General features: G+C 39.5%; 1 protein-coding gene across 2 annotated transcripts in view; it reads left to right on the forward strand.

Moving 5' to 3' along the window:
- The first annotated feature begins 1,347 nt into the window (after nt 1-1,347).
- SMAD7 (SMAD family member 7) overlaps nt 1,348-17,376 on the forward strand; it is a 28,303-nt gene continuing 12,274 nt past the window's right edge. Inside the window, exons 1-3 of one of the 2 annotated variants that reach the window (XM_063453860.1) lie at nt 1,348-2,902; nt 4,908-4,961; nt 10,436-10,507. In XM_063453860.1, the coding sequence (XP_063309930.1) occupies nt 2,431-2,902; nt 4,908-4,961; nt 10,436-10,507 (598 nt within the window). In that variant the 5' untranslated portion in view covers nt 1,348-2,430. Of the gene's footprint in view, nt 2,903-4,907; nt 4,962-10,432; nt 10,508-17,376 lie in introns of both variants that reach the window. The other variant, XM_063453859.1, reaches the window with a different exon arrangement.

The following is a 17,376-nucleotide window of genomic DNA, read 5'->3' on the forward strand; positions in this document are numbered from 1 at the left end:
TGTTGTGAATTGAAATCGGATTGCCAGAATTTAACGCATTTCGTTAGAATGTGGAATTTAGTGCACAACTATGCTTCTGAATGCTATTAATTGAGAATCAACAGGGAAATTTAAACTTTTCAGGTAAAATAGCCAAGCTGGGATGCTGTTACAATTTCAGGTATTTGGGCCTTGCAATTCCTAGTTTAGTGAACGTTAGTGAAACTGAGGGTATACAAGACCTGTAACTATCTATACAAAGAATAGATCTAACGGCCTATAAAGAAGATAGATATATGACATACTTATGTGATTATGCTTGTCCCATGGCCCTCACCATGAATTTATAAAAACAGCATGTACTGAGAATTATTGTCAATGGATATTGGCGATGCAAAGTAAATACATAAAAATTCCAATAAAAATGGAACAATCAGCAAGACAATTATATTTGTTTCCATGGTGACTGTTCCAATTTTAGAAGCTTGTCCAATAACTGCTCCCAGTGTGTATACTCAGGGTAATTTTGCTCATTGACGTATACTGAGGATGAACAAATGGCATATACTCAGAATATTTGGTATGGACACAAGACATATTCTCCAAATATTGAGGATATGCACATGGCATTTACTATGGATATTCATGATAGACAGAGAACATTTGAGTGCTGTCTATCTTGTTCTTGTCTGTGCTGTTCCTTGCATCATTTATGTGCTGTCTCTCTGTGTACTGCATGTTGTCTCTTCTTCCAGCATATGTATTGTCTCTCACCAGCTGAAACCTATGTGTACTCTTATTAGTCCTTATATGTTTTCTATCTCTCCTGCCTGCATTCCTGTCTGTGTGTGTTGTCTTTCACAAGCCCCTATCTCTTTGCTTTTTTTCTTGTTTCTCTGAGTTGTCTCATTAGCCCTTATCTGTGTGCTGTCTCATTAGTCACTGTGTGCTGTTGCTCTCTTGCCTGTCTGTGTTTAGTCTCATAGTAGAATTATTGTAGAGCGCTGTGGAATAAACTGGCGCTATATAAATAATAACCAATAATAATAATAAAAGCCCATATGTGTGCTCTCTCCTGCCTGCCTGTTTTTGCTGTCTCTCATTAGCCCCTCCCTAACTGTGTTATGTCTCTCTCTCTCTCTCCTGAATGACTGTTTTGCTGTCTTTCATGACCCCTATATGTGTGCTGTCTCTTTCCTTCTTGTTTGAGTTGTCTCTTATAAGCCCCTCTCTATGTGCTGTCTCTTTCCTGTCTGACTGTTTTCTCTCATTAGCTACTATGTGTATTCTGTATGTCTTTAGCCCCCATCTGTCTGCTGCCTGTCATTAGTTCCCATTTGTGTGCTGTCTCTCTACTGCCTTTCTCTGTGTGCTGTCTCTCTCCTACCTGTTTGTGAGTTGTCTCTTATAAGCCCCTATCTGTGTGCTGTCTCTTTCCTGTCTGTTGTCTCCCATTAGCTCCAATGTGTGTGGTGTCTGTTTTTAGCCCCATCTGCGTGCTGTCTCTCTACTGCCTTTCTCTGTGTTGTCTCTCATTAGCGCCTGTGTGCTGTCTCTCTCCAGCCTGCCTGTCTGTATGTTGTCTCTCATTAGCCCCTATCTGTTTGCTGTCTCTCTCCAGCGTGCCTGCCTGTCTGCGTGCTGTCTCACTAGCAGTCAGTCCCTCCTCCTGCCCATTTCCATAACCCAGGCAGGGCTGGCCCAGTGCTGTGAGAAGGAGGAGAGCTCAGGTCTGGCTTTATTTCTCTCTCTCCTGCCGAGCAGCCGGATCAAGGATTCTTTTGGATTAAACCAGAACAAGAGGACGCATTGGGCTTCATCTCTAAGGGAACCTACACCTCCGGATATACATTTCTCAACATTCTATTTTGTATCCATTGATATTAAGATCGTTCTATTTTTTTCTGCAACGACTTGCAGACCAACAGCTTCATTTTACATACAGTATTTTTCTTTATTTTTTTTCCCTTTGGATTTGCAGTGGGAACAATCGTTTGTATTTTTTTTTCTATACTAAGGATCCATTTACAAGCAGCACCCCCTTTTCCTCCTTGTTACATTGCACCCTTGTCCCCTTACTCAGATCCCCTCTGGTGCTTTTAAGTCCCCCTGTTCTCCCCATCCCATGATCCAGCTGTGACAGGGCAGCCCTTGGCATGTGCTGGGGCACTTGTGGGGGACCATTGCCTGGGCATTTATGGTGTACCCCTGCCTGACCCCCCAGGATCGCAGCCCCCCCGGAGCCGGATATTTCGGTGCATTTTGGAGGATCTCCTAGTCCTGAGACTGGCGTATGTTCCAGATCGCTTTGGCTTGTCGGATCCCCGGTCTCCTCCGACCCTCCCGGGCTGCTGCTGCCGCTGGTCCCTGCCCGGCCTCGGATCCAGGATCCTTCATGACTTGCGGGCGTCATGCACGTTTCTTAGCCGGGAAGCCTTGCTCTCGTCCCGCATGTTCAGGACCAAACGATCGTTGCTCGTCCGGAGACTCTGGAGGAGCCGAGCTCCCGGGGAGTTGGGGGAAGGGGAAGCGGAGGGCAGGGTGCATGGAGCCGGCGGCTGCTGCCCGGGCAGGTCGGCCAAGGTGTCCCGGGCGCCGCTGGGGTCGGAGGCCGAACTGAAGGCGCTCACCCACTCCGTGCTCAAGCGGCTGAAGGAGCGCCAGCTGGAGGGGCTGCTGCAGGCGGTGGAGTCCAAGGGGGGAGCCCGCAGCCCCTGCCTCCTGCTGCCCTCCACCAAGCTGGACCCCCGGTTGGCCCAGCAGCCCTTCCCCCTGCCCCTGCTGCTCTGCAAGGTGTTCCGCTGGCCGGACCTCAGGCACTGCTCCCAGGCCAAGAGGCTGAGCTGCTGCGAGTCCTATGGGAAGAACAACCCGGAGCTGGTCTGCTGCAACCCGCACCACCTGAGCAGACTCTGCGAGCTCGGTAAGAAGGGACCTGGGGGAAGCTAAAAAAGGGGATATGGGGTGGGTGGGTAAATGTAATCAGGGGGAGTTAGAAAAGGGGGACCTGGGATAGCTGGGTAAATGGGAATCGGGGGGGATCCTGGAGGAGGGGAGCTAGAAGTGGGGTGCTGAGGGGGTGCACTGTAGGTTTGGGAGAACCTGGAAGGAAGCTATGGCAGGATCTGCTGGTTCAGTGTGCGAGCTTGCTATGACAGGGGTATAAGATGCTTCTCAGTGTGACATCAAGGTATGGGGGACTGGGGCTTCTCAGTATATTAGTCAGGCACAGGGACTGAATGTGTGAACAAGGTATGGGGGTCTTGATGCCCTGAGTGTTCAAGCTGTGTGAGCTAGGTCTAAGGGTAATCTAAGAATCCCTGTGTGAGCACAATATGTGAGCAAGGCATTGAGTGGGTCTGAGCAATCCTGATTGAGACTGTGTGAATAGATACAGATGGATCTAATCTGGGGGTTCCCAAAATGTCCCCATATTCTGAACACATTGACTCCTTGTGTAATGCATTAACTGTATTTACTATCTCCTGCCTGTTGTCCATATTGTGCCATGTCTAGTGCCCACCTAGTGCCCCTGGCTGTCTAGTATACACACTGCCTTTGATTTCCTTGAAGCCTTAAAAGGTGACACGAGGTCTGAATTACTAGATAGTGTATCTATAATCTGAGGGCTGGCTGCATTGCTTTTCTCACATTGGTACCCAGAATGGCATATTGTGCTGGGCACACTGATTATTGAATGCCGAATTACTACTTAATCTGTTCCCTAGATTGGCAGAACCCCTGATCCATATTGGAATGTTTTGCTGCCTGTATGTAGAATATGTATCTAATATTAATCCTGCAAATAGCTGTGTATTGGGATTTCTGATGGTGTAAATACTGTCATTCAAGGAAACGTGACTTTAATGGAAGGGGACCCAGAAATTCAATGTTTAGAGAATTATTGTGATTCTAGATCCACTGTATTATGGCAGAGCAAGATAATAACCCATCACACTGATTAACCCAATGACTGCCACATTGTAGAGTGTAAAGTCTGTAAATGACCATTTACTATGTATTTACTGTTGCATATGCAAGCCATTTCTCTTTACCCTGTACACCTTTTCATCTGGCGAGTTTACTGATGATAAATCTGACACTTTGCATGTCGCTTTCTAATAAAGTGACAGATGTCTCGCCTGTCTGTGTGGATCAAGACATGCACTGCAGGGGTTAATGACAGACCCTAATTCTTTAGCATGCACTATGTGTTGTGGGGGGAGGGGGGTGATTAAATGTCAATCACATTTCCCAATTTCAAGCTGTCATTTACAAATGATGGCTTTGTGATGTATGACAGTCCTGATGCAAAAATTCATGGAACACAAGTTAATAATTTGTTTCAGTTACTAATGTGTTAAATTGTGCAAAATGGGTTATACTACTGTATACATTAACCCTAATTGGGGTAAAATACAATCCACAAGGGTTGGTTAAAGAGATCTTTGATGGGTGCATATAATAGGTTGCTCTCCTTGTACATACTTAGTGATGGGACCCAGAGAAAAGGGGGACTTTATCCCCCTATCCTCCCACAGTGTTTAAATGTCAATAGGTTTCTTTCCCTTTCCCCTTTCTGTGCAATGTTAAATGTGTTTGCAGCTAGAGGATTATCAAGCAGTCTGGATCAGTTAGTGAATTGCAGAGTTGCACTGGGGAGACCTTGCTCAGACAGCCAGAGAGGCAGATAGCAGTCTACTGGCGCCAGGCGGCCCCTTTTGTTTATCAGACTGCTAAAATCAAGGCACACACCGCCTGCTGGCCTGCCTACAACCCCCATAGCTTACACAAACAGTTTGGCTAAACGAATACCAGTGTTATCATAAGTTTCTATCTCTCTCTCCTTTTTTTTTTTTCTTTTTTCTTTTTTTCTTTTTCTTCTCATGGCTGTTACTTTATTTTTTCTTTCCCTTTTTTCATTTCAGAATCACCCCCACCTCCTTATACAAGATATCCAATGGAGTTTCTCAAAGCAACTGGTGAGTTTTTTTAATTTATTTTTTACATTTTTTATTAATTTTTATATATTTATTTATTTTTTGTTTCCCCTTAAATGTCTGATTTTGGTGATTTGCAATGCTTACTTTTTTTAATCTTAACATGAAAACATACTGTGCATATAGTTTATTTTGAATCTTTAAATGTGATTTAATTGGATTTTTTTTTGTAAAAAGAAAGTTTATTTAATGAAAATTAAAGTTTTTTTTTTTTTTTTTTCAAAATCAGGGTTAGTGCTATATTACAATAACTTTTTTTTTTTTTGATGGCTGTATTTTTCACAAAATGTAATTTTAAAAAAAAATATATATATTTTACTTTATTTATGGTTTTTGTAAGTTTTACCTTAGTATCCAACTTATTTACTTTTTCTGTTTTGCTTTTTTTTTTTTTTTTTATACTGGTTATCTTTTTACTGCAAGCTGTTGAGGCAAAATAGGACTATCTTTTAAATAATGTTGGGCATTTTCCAGCGATTAGGCGATATTGGTTACTGAAATACAGTTCTAATGCCAATTTATATTCTTAGAAAATCCCCAAACCCCATGGTTTCTCTCTCTTATAACTCTGACGGATTATTTTAATTTCAAATATTTCTTGAAATAATCGTATTACATTTTACGTGTGTATTCAAATCCTTCTGCAGCCGCAAAGTCTGGCAGCTCATTCCAAAGCGGGGACGCAACATGGCGCTAGAGTGGTTAACAGGTCCTGACGTGCCTGTTACCTCTAATGAATGGGCTGCCAGCCAGGGCAAAAGCCCATTTTAAGCTGGCACCAGCACTGTTGAGTCGCCTGTGTAAATCTCTCGCTGGCACCTAGCTCACCTTGTACTGGATAAATAAGACTGGTATTGTGGGCAGAGGGATAAGTCTTCTAATATATCGGATGTGTGCCTAATGTCAGGGAGTGTCTGTTTGAGTCACCTCATATCTCTGTCTAAAGATGGATTGTTCCCAAGTATTGATTGGAGACCAAATGTTTTATTTGTGATTATGTCCTAATGTCACGCAAGCAGTAAACCAGACTCATGCATCATTTCTAGCTACAATTAAAAAAAAAAAAAAAAAAAAAGTGATTTACAACTTTTTAACCATGATAACAATGTCATTGCATTTCCTTCCTGAACAGAATATTGCTTTAAAATCTCATTGATTTTCAGGGAGTTCCTCACTTTACCGTACCACTGACCTATCAGCACACAAATCTTCTGCTTGACATATATACACATGCCTAGAGTAGTTGACATCTGTTGGTATATGTTACTTAAAATCAATGATGTGTTTCTTTAGTGCATACAACAACTGTGCCAAGGAACAAACACTTTTATTTTTGAACACTCCAGCATTAAGCATTAGTGACTGTCTATTGTATTTATTTTATTTTTTTTTCTCTCCTTTTTATTGTTTCCTGGTTGATTGCACCGTTTTACGTTGCTGAAGTTTGCATCAATCACCATTTTACTTTCTTGAACCGATTCTGTACAGAGCAGGATGGTGTGTGCAGGGCGCTGATGTGTTGCATATATGTCTGTGCAAAAAAAAGCCTCCATGTCTGAGTGTGTCAGTATGAAAGCAAAAGTTTCTTACACCAGATGATAGGAAGTGATTAAAGCTGCAAATCGGAAACTAGCAAATACAAAATTTACACAAATAAAAAGTCTTGGGTTTATTGCTAAATGGAACAATAATGCAGCTGGCTGTCTCATTGTATAGTGACAGATGTCTGGATGATTCTGTCATTAGATTGTGATTTTTAACTTTTTGAGCTTTAATATTTGGAATTGTTGTGTTCCTTTTGTGGCTGAATCAGCAGGCTGTGTCTAGAAAATTTTAGATTCTCAAAAATGTACCTTTTAAAAAAAATAAAAAATAAATACATTTTTTTTTTTATCTGTTGGGTGCCAAGGACACATTGTTCCGCAATGCTTGCTTTGACCAGCAAATACAGCTCTTAAATTGGCCAACCTGAGCCTGTGGACAGTCTGTCTGCTAGTCAGTAGTCTGAGTATCCCTGGTGTTTATTATACTTTGCTCTTGTATTCTGATGGCTTATCTTGCATTTTTAATCAGCCCTGTGTAGTCTTCTGTCTGTGCTGGTTACAAGGAAACACAGCTGTCTCTATCAGTTCACTGTAAACTGTGAGACCAGTTTTCTTGGAAAGAAACACAGTATTTATAATGATGCATGTTGGGGTGATGCTTTTAGACATTAATTATTTTTTTTGTATTGACCAATCAAATTCTATATATTTCATACTCTTAGTAGAGTGATCCACATATTGCATTCACAGCCAAGTATCGAAGAAGTTAATAGTATGAGAGCTTGTGTGTTTTTTATTTTTATATTTTATTTTTTATTTTTTCTCAAAATTCATTTTGTGTTATATTGGGAAGCATATTTATTTATTTTCTGTGCAAAGAAATATAATTAACCTAAAAAAAGGCTCTAGGGTTTGTTGCAGAGATTTTATTTGGGCACGCGTTTCAGTGTGTTCAATCTGTTTATCTCTTGTTACTAAGTGAGGACCTAAGGAACGCTCTGCAATAATATCCAGTTTGTCAAGGAAAAAGGAACATACTTTGCCCTAATTTCTCTTAACTCTTTGAGATGCCAGCAAAAGGGTTAATGTATATTTAAAAACATTTTTTTTTAAAAAGTGTAATTTATTTTTCCGCAGGGGAGGTATATATTTTAAAAAATATTTTTAAGTCCCATTGAACTGATATGAGCTAAACTCCCAAATTCAGGGGCATATATTTATCTTAACATTTAAAGGTGCACTAGTCACCAAAACAACTTTAGCAGAATGAAGCAGTTTTGGTGTTTATATTATGCCCCGGTAGTCTCAGCCTTTCTAAGCACTTCCTGTAAAGAATCATCTAATGTGTGCTTCCTTTATTGCACATTCAGTTTAATTTAAAATGTCTTATCTCCTGCTCTAATGGCCTGCTAGACCTTGCAGGAGCCTCCTGTGTGTGAATAAAGTACAACTTACAGTGCTGGATATATATATATATATATATATATATATATATATATATATATATATATATATATATATATATATATATATATATATATATATATATATATATATAAATAAAAAATACATTCTAAAGTAAGTTAACATCTGATTGAAAATGAAACACATTTTTTCATGCAGGCTGTGTGAGTCACAACCAAATAGGTGTGGCTAGACTGCCTGGACGGAAACAAACGTGGTTTAACTCCTAAATGGCAGATAATTGAGCAGTGAGTATTCAGAGGCAACAACTATACACTAAAAAGCTTAATTAGGCTTAACTTGTTTGGTGACTACAGTGTCCCTTTGAGTTAGAAACCACAATATATGACACAGCGCCCCCTTTTGGCTGAGACGATAAAGAAGCCCACATTGGTTACCAGCTGATGAAAGACTGTGCAGCAAATACTGTTAGTCTATAACGCATCATTGTCAGCTGGGTTTGGTGTTCCTTGTGATTGTTTAGGATCAGACCTACCCACATTTCTGGACATACCTGTCTGCGTGTTAGTGATTTATCCTTACTTGTTCCTCCCCGGCCCCAATTGCACCCAGTTATGATTTCCCCTCTCTCTCAAATGGCATGTAAATGAAAACATTGGTATTTAGAAAAGAGATAAGCTGCCATGCTATATTTTGTACTGGGCACAAGGACAAGGAATGTGTTTTTTAGTTTTCTAAAGCTGACACAATGCCAAGTTCCTGAAATCGTATAACCTGGGGCATCGCTACACGTGGGAGTTCAGTTTTTAGTGTCTCCCTTCAGGTCAGCTAATGCTGCAAGGGGTAGAAGTGTGAGGCTGAATGCGTTGCATGATTTGCTGGCACTAAAACAATCATCCCATTTAGTAAATGGTCTAGCATTCTACACTTCTCACAGCTTACCTAACTAGCTAAGAAGGAGCAGAGCCGCTTCCTTGGGACATTAAAAACACTTCTTGAAGACATTTAGCAAGTGTACTCTACGGTATTTCACAAGTAACTCTGCTTCCTGTCTCCCCCATTGTTTCAACTTCGATTAAGTGTATCCTGTTAAACTGTAAATTCCTGTTTCGGGTTAGTCTTTGCCCCAATTAACGGATGATTGCCTGTACATTAACTCTTGCAATGTCGCAACAATAAGCTTCACCTACTTTGTGGTGCTCAAACATGGATTAATTGTCTTGTCATGCTTTTTTGTTTTGTTTTTTTTGTATATTATTTTTAGGTCTGCTTTTGCATATCTTGTTTCTTTTCGGTGATCATCTTGGGAAAGTTTTGATTGTAATAGCAAACTCTAGGCTAATTAATACAGCATTCACTAGAGCTTTGACTATAACGTTATAACATTTGTAATGTTCCCATTTTTCCCTCTAAGGAAACATGCAAACTTCCTGAGGGGACGATTGTAGGGTGGGGAAGAATGAACGAAAACACCTAAAACTGCGCACTTAAGTAATTAATTACAGATGCATATTCCTAACCCTTTTGCAGGGCCTTAGATTGAAAACTCTTTGAAAAAACATCAGAATTTATATGTAAAGATGTTTAACGTCTCTAGGTATTGTTCTAATGTCAAAACACAACGTATTGGTGAACGAGGCTGTTGTTCATCCATATTTCTGAGTATTTAGATCTTCTTGCTAAACATGTCAGGATTGTGGGAGGGAGGGAGTATAAAGGCTGCCATCTTTATTCCACGAGAAATGTTCTGTCTTTGGCCATATTGTTGAGGATTCTGAATAGGAAGAGTAATTTAAGCCCTTTTCATCTCTAGAGCATTAGTTACATGCCAGCCCAATCTTGTGTCCAAGTCCATTTTTGTGTCCATAATAATTTTACCACCAGTTTTTAGCCACCTATAGCAGCTCATTGATTAAGTTGGCTCTATGTATTTTTGGTGTTTTCTGGGGTTCAGAACAAGTGCCTCACATCATGGCTTACGTTGTTGTTACAAGCTGTGTGAGTGCAAGTGGGCATTATGTTTTTCATGCTCATGGCCATGGGAATGTGAGTTGAATTTAAAACTATTTCCGTTCGCAGCTATTGGGACTGTGAGTATCACAAGGCTGACTGAAATTATCCCACTAACATCTCTCACAGCTAGAGGGCTGTTAAGTCTTCGTGATTTATTTTGTTTATTTAATATGGGTAATACTTGATAGGGGTTTTTTTTTTTAGGCTCCCAGCATGCTTCTACCAATGGAACCCATAATCCCTGAAAGTAGACTTCAGAAAGCTTTGCAGTGTTCAACCTACAATATGGTGCTTTATGACATGTATGGCTGTGTTTCCTATGTATTATACAAGCTGCATATCACTCATTGTAGTGATTGATCTTCTATTGGCTCTATTGCAATGTATGTATGCACTTATAAATGATTGTAATTCTGTATCAAAATCTCATAGAATCCTGCATTTATGTTTTGTTTTTCTTTTTCTTTTCAGCAGACCCGCCAGACTCTGCACCTTCCTCCACTGAAACAGGGGAAACAAATTACTTGGCCCCTGGGGGGCTATCAGGTGAGAATCTCAGCTGATCATAATTTATACCAGGGGTGTCCAGTCTTGGCCCTTATGCTGTTGGTGGACTGCAATTCTCATATTTCTGTTAGTGTTGGGACTGGTAGTCTGACAACTGCTTGACTCATCCAAGATTAAACAACTGTGAACATTATATATATATATATATATATATATATATAATACACGTGGGTTTTTACTTTTCATATCTAATTCCAAATAGTTGCATTGGGTGTTTTTGGCGATTTTTGTATACATATTGGTGCATATTACAATATATTTTGTCTGAGCCATGCTTCTATAAGACTTAAGTGGCTATATGTTTGGTGCAAACTTTTGGTTTATCCTTTTTGTTTAATTTCATAGGTGTGCAGGCAGGGGGTGGTCTTCTCAGACTCAATAAATGGAATTTTTGCAGCTGCCGTAACCCAAAGGCTAGCACTTTATTTTACTAGACAACATACCACTGAGTAGAAATGGAGGTTGTTAAAACTGGATGGGGCGACTTAATTAGGCTGTTATGAGTATGCAGGCCCTCATCTATAAGGAGGGAAAAAAAATAAAATCAAAAGCAGAAATAGCCAATAAATTCTTAGGTCTTCATTAAGAATTTTGCCAAGAGGCCGCAGCAGTCTGTGTATTTAAGTTCCAGATGTCATTGTTAGCAAGGAACTGAGGGATAAAAAAAAAGTTTTTTTTTTTTTTTTGTTTTTTTTTTTTTTCTATATTTTTTTCTATATATTTTTTTTTTTTTTTAAATCTATATTTTTTTTAAATACATGCATAATGGGGAACAATGTTTGTCTCTGTGTGACTATATTACGATCTGCCTTAAGCTGTCAGATTGATCTGAGGGTGATGGAAGTTAAATCCCACAGCAGACTAAAGTTGTCTTTACCTAGTGTCCCCTGGACTCTCTTCACCATTATATCTATTGCTCCTATTTTTCTTAATAGACCATTGAATGCTTTCACCGATTTTGGAAATGAATATACTGGGTATTTTACCTTGATTAACCCATTGTGCAGGGTGTATTTTTTTTTTCTCTGTGCGCCTGTGGTGTTACTTGCTTTGGGGGTTGGGGTTTGCAGTTAATGGAATGTCCTGTTTAATGCCACATAAACGTCCACATTCCATTTGCCAGTTCATTCAGGATAAGGACTTCAAGGCAGAACTGGGACATTTTCTGAGTGTTTATCCCACATGGAATAACTTCAGGGCAACCCTGGCTTTTGAAAGGTGGGAGTAGAAAGTTTTTGTTATTGATAACATCTCAAATGTCTAGCCTGCTGCTGGGGAAGCAAAGAAAGGAGAGGATTGTGCTGTAGGAATTAACACAGACTAAAGTGAAATACCTTATTAATATTTTTTACATTTTCCGCATGGCAGAGGGAGCGTGCTGCTTTGGAAGTTTGTGCATTGCTCACAGTTAAGGGGAGATCACTTGTGTAATTTAATCTGAAGGCCAGAACTCGTGAAGTCAAGGTTTTTCTTGTTTCAAAACACTCCTCCCCCACCCCACCTTTTTCCTTTCTTTTCTTTCTTTCTTTTTTTTTTTTTTCTGTCTTAAGTGTTTGTGGGGAGACTGTGGAGCCAACAAAGGCTTTAAGGAGGAATTTCGAGTTATGGAAGGATTTTATGGGTGTAGCTGTAGAAACTTGTATAAAGCTCTGTAGAGGAGCGCATATAACTAAATGGTCATGATTTGGATGCTGAAATGGTGACTAAACCTATTTTATAAGCACAATAAATGCTGCTGTGGATCACAATTCCCATCATAACTTGCCTGGGCTTATTTTCCTCCATATTTATAAAAGACCCTGTTAATGTCGTCTTGGACAAATTGTAAGGAACATCTGCATTTAAGTAAATTTTAAGTTTGGGTTAGGACTATAATCATCTGGTATTGTAGTGTTTGTTTATCCATGTACTAAAAATGCATAGGAATTCCCAAGTTCCGCTATCCACAATTAGGTGCAACTATTTAATTTATGAAGCACCAACATATTATGTAGCCATGTACAATTAACAAGCACAACATGGACGCCATACTTGAGTTGCATGCACAGAGCATCAGTCAGAAGCCATTTTTTTTTGTAGTCTACACTGTGTTAACAACACTTGAGTCCCTGCTAATCTCTTGTAGTTGACATTTCCTGCTTGAATATAGGTAGTTTGTGCACCTGCAAGCTAGTATTGCCCTGAGAAATGCTTCTAAATTTACCATTTTTACATTGGTATCTTTGTGACTGGCTGTTATTTATTGCTTGTTCCTAAATTCTAGAAGTCTCATGTACAGTTTTTGTTTCACAACTCTGGTACTTTTCCCCAAAATGCTGCTTCTGTCCGTTATTACTTTTGAGAATTACAGGAGGTTTGTGTGTATATGCAGAGGGCTTATTTATTGACAAGCTGATAAGTGTTGATTCATGAAGGAATATTGTTAACTATGCAAGTCATGAAACTGCGCCAAGTCCCCTCCACATGAAAGGGCATTTGTTTTACATTAAGTCTGATTTACTAGTGGCCTTATTCAGAATGGATGCATATTTCTTTTAATGTTCAACCCCAAGAGGCAAAAGTACGAGGCTGTAGGAGACACAAAAATAAAAAATGGGTTGGGGGTTGGATGCTAGTGATCATTTGCAATACTTGTGTCTCTTCCTTTTTGTTTTATGTATCTTAGTTGTTTTGTGGGTTCTTTAATTGTTGTGTGGATTTATGTCCCTGCTGATTTTAAACGTTTTGAATATTAACGTTTTGATGCGATCTTTACATTGACAATGAAGGCTCATGTGTGACACTTAAAAAGCAGATTCTTTAAAAGTCTCTAAATTGGTTGTAAAAAATGTGGTCTTTCATGTTAAGGAGAAATCTTTTTTTCAATGCTTCTTATCCATAAGCAGAAAAAAGAATTGGCTTTGTATGTAATGTTGGCATTCCCAGAATCCTTTGCAAGACTACTCTTTTTAGAGTGACCATAGCTACTCAAACTCTTACATTACAATATATATAGATATAGATATAGATAGATCTATATATTTTTTTTTTACTCTTTTGTATTTTGAATCATACTTTCAATCCACACACTTTACCAGACAAGGCTGCTCTGTTAACAATGTCATGCTTATTCATGTAAGACAATAGACACCTAGAAACCAACCCCACAAATAGTGACACCTTTTATTGTTTTGGGAAAAAAAAGTAAATTAGTTTTTAGTGTACTTTATTTTAAGGATCACTACTAAGTGAAGCATTATGAGATGGGGTGGAGGAAAGATTCTTCCACTCCTTTTATTAACCATTTCCATACCTGAAGCACGTGTGTGTGTGTATATGTGTGTATGTATGTATGTATGTATGTATATATATATATATATATATATATATATATATATATATATATATATATATATATATATAATATTTTGTGTGTTTGGGGCCCTAAGTATATAGACTTAGCAGGGAAGGAACTGGGGGAGTGTGCCTCTGTCACCCAATTACACCTATTTATATAACACTAACATATTCCGCAGCGCTGTACAATAGGTGAACAAGACATGTTTGACATACGAGAACAGTAGGCAAAGATTGCCCTGCCCAAAGGAGCTTACAATCTAAAGGCAATGGTTTCAGTAATACTGTTTGTAAGAAACCTGATGGAGAAGCGTGAGTTTCTTCTTAAATGATAGTAGCGCATTGCAGTGGAGTTGAAACGGTGAACAAAAATTCCTTAAATAAAGTAGGTGTGTGTTTATATATAGATTTATAATATCAGGGAAAAAGTAGACAAATGAGAACCCAGGCTCTATCCCTTCCCTCTAGTTCCTGGCTGGGCCTCGCAGCAGTGAGCTGCTGGCTTAATGAATGGGGCACAGTTCAGGGGGTGGAAGGAGGGTCGGGACGGGAGGCTGGAGCCAGAGACTTGATTCCTTTGGCAAAGGAAGAAAAAAATGTGAATGCTAAGTTCTAATCCCTGGAGGGCCCCTCACAAAAGAACTGGTTCCTCCTGGAAAGCGCAAAGGTGACCTTTAATTCACTCGAGCTGCCCTTTAATGTTGTCTATGGAACTAACCCCCCCCTTGCTTTTTCTTCTCCTAAAAGAAGCTGAATTTGGTACAGCGAGAACTTGCTGGGTAGCTACTTAACCCCCAGTGTGCTGGCATAAGGCAATTGTCTAACATCCCCATGGCACATTCACAGTTAACAATGCTTGCTTTTAACCTTTTTGTACGACTAAGGCAGGAGCAATAGTTAGTCATACGACTTTTTTTAAGGAATGCCACACGGACCACAAGCTGCTTAAGGTGGGAGATGTCCAACCATAACTGCGGCAAAAATAACATGGGTTCCATGTCTTGTGTGGAGTGATTAAAAGGTTTGATCCTTCTAGGCATTCTGCGTTTGTAGAAGCTCAGGCTAGTTATTTCTTCCTTTGCTGGCACTCAATGGGTTAAACTGGCTTGTATTTTTTTATTTTTTGTAGTTGAATTACTGACTTGAGAAAGGAAGGGTGTGTTCCGTGGTACTAGATTTATTCTCATGCTCTTAAAATTCTATCCCACTCCCTTTACGTACGTAAGTGAGCTTAGTCAAAAAGTCCCAACCAGTTCTCAATGTAGGACCCACCAAAATGAGGTGATTGGCCTACTGCTAGCTTCATCCAATGTTTATTTTTTTTTTAATTTAATTTTAATCCCAGCTGTCTATAATTGAAATTGTACTATATATTCACCAATCTGCAATATAGTAGCTGGCAAGGCAAGGTTTGATCTCAGGTGGTGACTTTCAACCCAAAGAGTGCCGAAACACCACTCAGGCTCTACCTCAATGAGAGAAGATCAAAAAGGATGATCTGTTGTGGGCTAACCAGTAGCGATTTTTGAATTTAGCTCCCATTATGCCTTATTTGAGTACTTGTTCAACAGCTGGAGGCCTACTTTAATTCATCTTCTCTTTATCAAACATGGAGGGCCCCAAGCGACAATGGAATTTGTTTTCGATAAGGAACCGTTACATAAACTTTCCTAATTAAAATAAAAAAAGCGAGAGAAACCCAAAAAGGAATGGAAGCTGTCTTTGCATTCTTCTCTTTCTGATGACCAGGAGTATGCGGAGAGCTATGGTGTGGGCAAAGCAAAATGTACCGTGTCCCCTGACAAGCGAGGTTATTGGGGGTTAATGGCAGGATGACAGAATAAAGGCTTTGGATGAGACTAGGCTGTCTGCCAGGCTGGGTGTATTGCTGAAAAGAACACATCATCTGACCGTTGCTGTAAGAGGCCAGGCCAGCGAAGAGGAGGGAACATGAGACTTGGCAAGAATTGTGTGTAGCTTTTGGCCTAGTGTACTCCTTCTTGTACCTGCCCCTTTCCTGGCACAGACCTTTTTCAAGCAGCTAGGGTGGGCTTTTGAAGACTAAGGGGGTTATTTATCAGACACAAGCAGTATTAACTTTTCATTTATGTTCTTAGATGAATATGATACGGCTTTCTTTACTCTCCTAGTTTGCTTTTTATTTTTACTGTCCTTCTACTCTCTCCTATTCATCCTAGAAACGTTATTTTGTATATATCCCTTTAAAGAGACACAATACTGCCCGCTTTTGATTCCTTTATATACCGGCTTACAGCCTTTAACTAATGTAAGGTAGGTTTTGGATTGGTGTAGTTGTCTGCTAGTTCCCCAGCACTAATATTTTACACATTATTTGTGTTTAGAACTCTCATCTCTTTTCAAAGAAATCTTTCAGATCTGTTAGTACATTTTTGTTGTTGTTGCTGTAAACAGCGCCTATGCCTGTATTGTAGTGATACAGCCCTCCGCTATTTGTTGAACAAAAAAAACAAAAAACTGTGTTTTGTCAGTTATAATGTATTTAAAAAAAAAGTTTAAAACAGAAAAAAATGCCTATTTTTCTTTTTTTTCTTTCACTATTTTCTGCCACGCCACGTTTTCAATGTAGTAAAGAGCCAGTTTCTGTTAGAGCCACAATCCCTTTTAGATGTATTTGTTTGGCACCTTGTGGATCTAATGTTCCCAAGGTCCATAATATCACATGACCTCCTGCGTTGTCGTCTACGTGACTGCACAGTTTGTAAGGTGAACATCAAATTCCTGCTTGGTGCCGTCTCCCAGTGACCCGGGAATGAGCCGTCTAGGAGAACACTGTAATAGGCCATAGAGAGGTCACTGCCAACACTGGGATTAAATAACCCACGCAGTAGTCTGGCTGACTGCACCAGTGTCATAGAACAGCTTCCTTTTCAATTTTATTTTCAGCTGCGAAGATATGGGCTCCTGAACCACTGCCTCAATTTAGTTGTGACACACAAATATAAATAAAGTGCACGTTGACAACCTTTCACTGGATGCCATTTGCTTTAAAAAGGCTAAAGTTTAACCCTTTGTTGTACCGGGTTAATCACACACTTATCAAAGCAGAGCAGGTTTTGCAAGAGAATATATGTTGAAAATTTTTAACGTAACTAAATTAATGATAATTGGGCCTCGTTTAATGTGGGATGTGTAGATTGTTCCAAATTCTCATTAACCAATGCTAAAATAAACATCCCAAGACAAACAGTCTCTCTACAGAGGGGAGAATAATGCTACAAGACAATTTAATGTCACTTGTGAATAAAATATTTTAAAGCATTGAGTTGTAGGGTAATTGCTGTGCCAACAAACTGGAAACGTTTTTTTTATCTGCAGAGAGAAAGTTGGTTGCTTGTATGAAACTACCCATAATAGCACGTGCAGTCTGTAGTGTAATGTAATCACTGATTCTGTGAATGAGTCCATCACTGTATAGCAGCAATGGCTAACCTTTGGCATTCTGACGATTGAAGACAAAGGTTCCCCTGATA

The sequence above is a fragment of the Pelobates fuscus genome, chromosome 5, assembly GCF_036172605.1.
Source record: "Pelobates fuscus isolate aPelFus1 chromosome 5, aPelFus1.pri, whole genome shotgun sequence".
Classification (NCBI taxonomy): domain Eukaryota; kingdom Metazoa; phylum Chordata; class Amphibia; order Anura; family Pelobatidae; genus Pelobates; species Pelobates fuscus.